This window comes from Mus pahari, chromosome 5, assembly GCF_900095145.1.
Source record: "Mus pahari chromosome 5, PAHARI_EIJ_v1.1, whole genome shotgun sequence".
In the NCBI taxonomy this organism is placed as follows: domain Eukaryota; kingdom Metazoa; phylum Chordata; class Mammalia; order Rodentia; family Muridae; genus Mus; species Mus pahari.
Genome location: NC_034594.1, coordinates 65,538,813 through 65,542,891, shown reverse-complemented (window position 1 = coordinate 65,542,891; position 4,079 = coordinate 65,538,813). Strand labels below are relative to the sequence as shown.

Here is a 4,079-nt window from a genome sequence, read left to right as displayed (position 1 = left end):
TAAAGTGATGCCTGTGTCTTTCTCTCTGGTAAAGGCCAGAGGGCAAGTGATCAGAGTTTGAAGCCACTTAGATCCTGCCACACACTCTTCCACAGCTGCTCTCAGGNTCCCTTTAAAGCTATCCGTGCTTCCTTAGCTGTGGACCATGTGACCGCAAGACCCTGGAAGCTAGAACCTCTGATGTTCCTTGGCTCACCTCTGGCTTAGAGCCCAAGGAATAAGCATGTCTCAGAACTGGGTGAGAGGGCTTTGATCTGGANCTGTCCCCTGAGTCAAACCTTCACCTCTGTGGACCAAATGTTTCTAATGTTCATTCAAAGATTCTGCGACTGTCACCACATCATCAAACTAACTGTACTTTCTCCTGGTGCCAAGCAAGAACCCTCTATTTTTCCAGACTCAAGTACACACATACATCCTCATACTCTGAACCTGGCATTCTCTTGTCTACCACTNTGTCANGTGACCTTCTTCCCAATGAGAGGCAGCTGATGCCAAATACAAGAAGGGGTGCAGCCCCAAAGANCCACATCTGCCAGTGAAGAGATAATGCAGCCAGAAGGCATCAGTCACCCACCTCAGTCAGCTTTCCCTTCTTCTTGCAGTTGATCCCTCCAATGAAGATCATGTTGGGCATGACTGGCCTGGGATATTCGAACACAAAATCATACCGTAACAGCCACAGAGAATTCTGGTGTAAGGCAGGTAGGGACANATCTCTCTTGAGGAGGTCTGAGGCAATAATTTCATACTTTGAATACAGACAATAATATAGGTAGTTTTCCAAGATGTTAACAATGAAGTTGGCCAGCCGTTGTGGAAAAGTCATGTGGTCTGAGAATTTGGTGTAGAATCTGGGAACATAGGACACAGGGCTTGGGCTTTGACCAAGCATGTGTTCCAAAGAGCATGGGAAACCTCTGAAGAGATAGACAGAGGGCAGGTGCAGATATTCAGCCAGGATAACACCACAAGGCATGGCTGGGTCTGTGAACAGAGCATCAAACTGGTTCTCCCTGAGGAAGCTGAGGGTGGCAGAGTCCTTCACAAGGCTCTGGCAGTTGGAAAAGCACATGTCCAAGGTAAGCATGCTGGTCCTGTACTCTCTTAGAGGACCCATTAGGGGGGCACCTGGAACAAACTGGTTCTTTCCAAAGGTGCGAAAACGGGTCTGCAGCTCTTCTAGGTTGTAGGGAACTGGGAAGCTTTTCCTCCTGTAGTATTTGGATTCTCCCAAAAGCAAATTGACTTCCGGCACTAGCACCACAATGTCATGTCCTCGTTCACTGAGATGCTCCACTATCTCCTTCATGCTAAGCCAGTGGCTTCCATCCTGGGGGACAACCAGCAGCTTGTCACCTAGAACTGAGCCCCAAAGCACTAAGAAGAGAAACCCTGCAGGAAGTCTCTGAGCAGCAGGAAGAAGGCAAGCCATCCTAGGGAAGGGAAAGCAACAATGAGCACCTCTGAAGCTGTAGGGCTCTGTGCTCCTCCCTCTCACACACTCAGTGATCTCCGTGCTCCCTGCCTTCCTCTCCCTCGCACTAAACCATGCCCTGTTATATGAAGGGTGCTAAATTAATATTTAACCATTTTAAGCAGGTGGCTGATTCTGTGCACCCTATCAGCCTTTATCAGAGATTCTAGTTTTTTTTTATCTTTTTCTCCATCAATGGGCTTATCCCTGCAATGGGTCTTTGCTACTGTTTAAGCACAACCTGGAGGGAGCAGACCTTGGCCTTATAAGGTTAGTGGAGAAATGGCTCTTGGTCAATGCTTTGACACTTTCCTGCCAACTTTGTTCCAACAAGGGGGAAGCCCTAACTTAGCAGAGGACATATTTGATGTTCAAAGCAACACAGAGCCCTCTCCTCCTCCGAATTTTTAATCTCCACCTTCTTCTGTGTCTTTGGGCCTATGTGGCTCTCTCTTTAAAGGATGCCAATCTTACAGGGTGGGACCCATCCTAAGGATCTCATCTTAACTAAGTCCATCTGCAATGACTGCACAACCAAGCTCAATTTCATAAGTGCTGGCCACTGACTTCAGTGTAGTTTCTCGGGACAAACAAGTTAGGCCCTAAACCCCCACCCATGTCCACACACAGTACAAACCTCAGAGTGCAGTTATGGCCAGTCTTCTATGGGCCAGAAACTGAGGTTGCTGCCTAAGCAAAGGACAGTAGTTGTAACCCCAGTAGCTTTGAAAGAAACTAAAATTAGCTACCTCTGTTTAACTGTTAACAAATTCTTTGTCTTTGAATTTCTTCACAGTCATCAAATGCTTAAAATGATGGCAAGTTTAGTTTTTAAACCTAACTGAGAACAAGGGATGAAGTTTGGTTGGTAAAACACTTGCTTAGTCAGTAACCTTTGTCCTCTGGAAGGGAGAAGCAGAAGGACCAGAAGTTCAAGGTCACCCTAGCTATATAGTGAGTTTGAGGACAGCCCGGAGTTCATGAGTGTTTGCCTCAAAAACAGAAGCGGGCCTGAAGAGGTGGCTTAACAGGTAAAACACTGGCAAGTCCTCCAGAGGACCAAAGTTCAATTCCCAGCACCCACACAGCAGCTAACAGCTATGTGTAAACCAGGCTCCAAGGGCTATGCTACCCTCTTCTGACCTCAGTGGACATATTCACAACACATATTTACATATAGTCAAACACCCATACATATAAGACTAAAATCAATAATATGTCAAAACAAAGTTTAAAGAGAACTTAAGTGAATTTTATTCGCAGTTCTAGAATCAGTCAGTGCCTCACATGGAGTGAGCTAAAGAAGTCAAAGGGACAATTTTGAAAATCAAAGTTGACATACCCAAGCATTTACAGACTAGAATAACCTCATTTTGTTCACATACGCCAGGTTGGGAGGATAGAAAACTGTCTAAGAGTTGCTTTGCTTGATGTTTTTCTCAAGTCCATTAACTGGCTGGCCTCCTAAGGAACAGCTGCAAATCCCTAATTTGCTTCACAGTTTGTTTTGTTGCAATGCCACATAGCCTGAATCTTCCAGAAATTCCACAGCACCCTTGGAGGAAGATGCACTTGGGAAGAGCAAATGACCATTTTGGTACTGCTAAGAGAAAAGTGGGGTNCTTTCCTAAAATGGGCTCCAAAATGCCACAGAGATCCTAGAATATATTTTGAAACCCCTTGTTTGATATTGGGGGTATATAAACATTCCTGCCTATGGCCCAAGCCTTTCTTATTGCTGCATGGCATAGATCTCTTGAAATGACAGAGCTCTGCAGAGTGAGAGCAACCTGGAGCCCATATGATAAGCACTTCCAGGGACAGCAGAGCTCAGGGCTCATGTGACCAGAGGGCTGCAGCTCTCCTTCCTTTGGTGGTTTAAATGAAAATGGCCCCTGTGGGCTCATAGAAAGTCGCACTATTTAAAAAGTTAGGAGGCATGGCCTGGAGTGGATGTGGCTGTGTTGGAGGAAAGGTGTCACTGGTGGTGGGCTTTAAGGTTTCAAGTGCTCCAGCCAAGGCCCGGTGTGTCTCCCTCTCCCTGCTGCCTGCCCAATCCAGATGTACAATTCCTGGCTTCTTCTCCAGCAACATGTCTGCCTGCCTACTGCCATGCTTCCTGCCATGACCATAATGGACTAAAGGTCTCAAATGTAAGCCAGCCCCAGTAACCTGTTTTCTTCTCTATGAGTTGCTGTGGTTATGGTGTTCCTTTATAGCGATAGAACCCCTAACATGCTCCCTCTAGACGATATACATAATAAACAAGATGTCAGCTCTGATCACCCCCTTCCTTTAAAATTCTGTTAGTGACCCATCTGTGACACCTTCCCTGGTGAGCTCATGGTCCAGCAGCCCAGCCTATGGCCCTCGGGCTCCTTCCCTTCCTTGCTATCATTACCTCAACTTCTATGTATTTATTACAGCTCCCCCAACTACCAGTAGCATGTGCAGGGTGGGGCCAATCAGTGTTCTAATGTCCCTCCCTACCACACCCAGTGTTCCTCTCTATTGTGTCTGCAGCATGCAGAGCAGTGTCCAGCAAACAGGAGGCTCCCAGTACCAGTTTCTGGGTGAATGTACTGCCTGTCCATTTTATCCT

At 46.5% G+C, this 4,079-nt stretch overlaps 1 protein-coding gene across 1 annotated transcript in view; it reads right to left on the bottom strand.

Annotated features, from left to right (window-relative positions):
- The window catches only part of LOC110322609 (UDP-glucuronosyltransferase 1-1), a 126,709-nt gene that overhangs the window by 74,567 nt on the left and 48,063 nt on the right, over nucleotides 1-4,079 (bottom strand). The window contains exon 2 of the mRNA XM_021199312.2: nucleotides 578-1,436. Coding sequence (XP_021054971.1) covers nucleotides 578-1,435 — 858 coding nt within the window. The 5' untranslated portion in view covers nucleotide 1,436. The remainder of the gene's footprint in view (nucleotides 1-577; nucleotides 1,437-4,079) is intronic.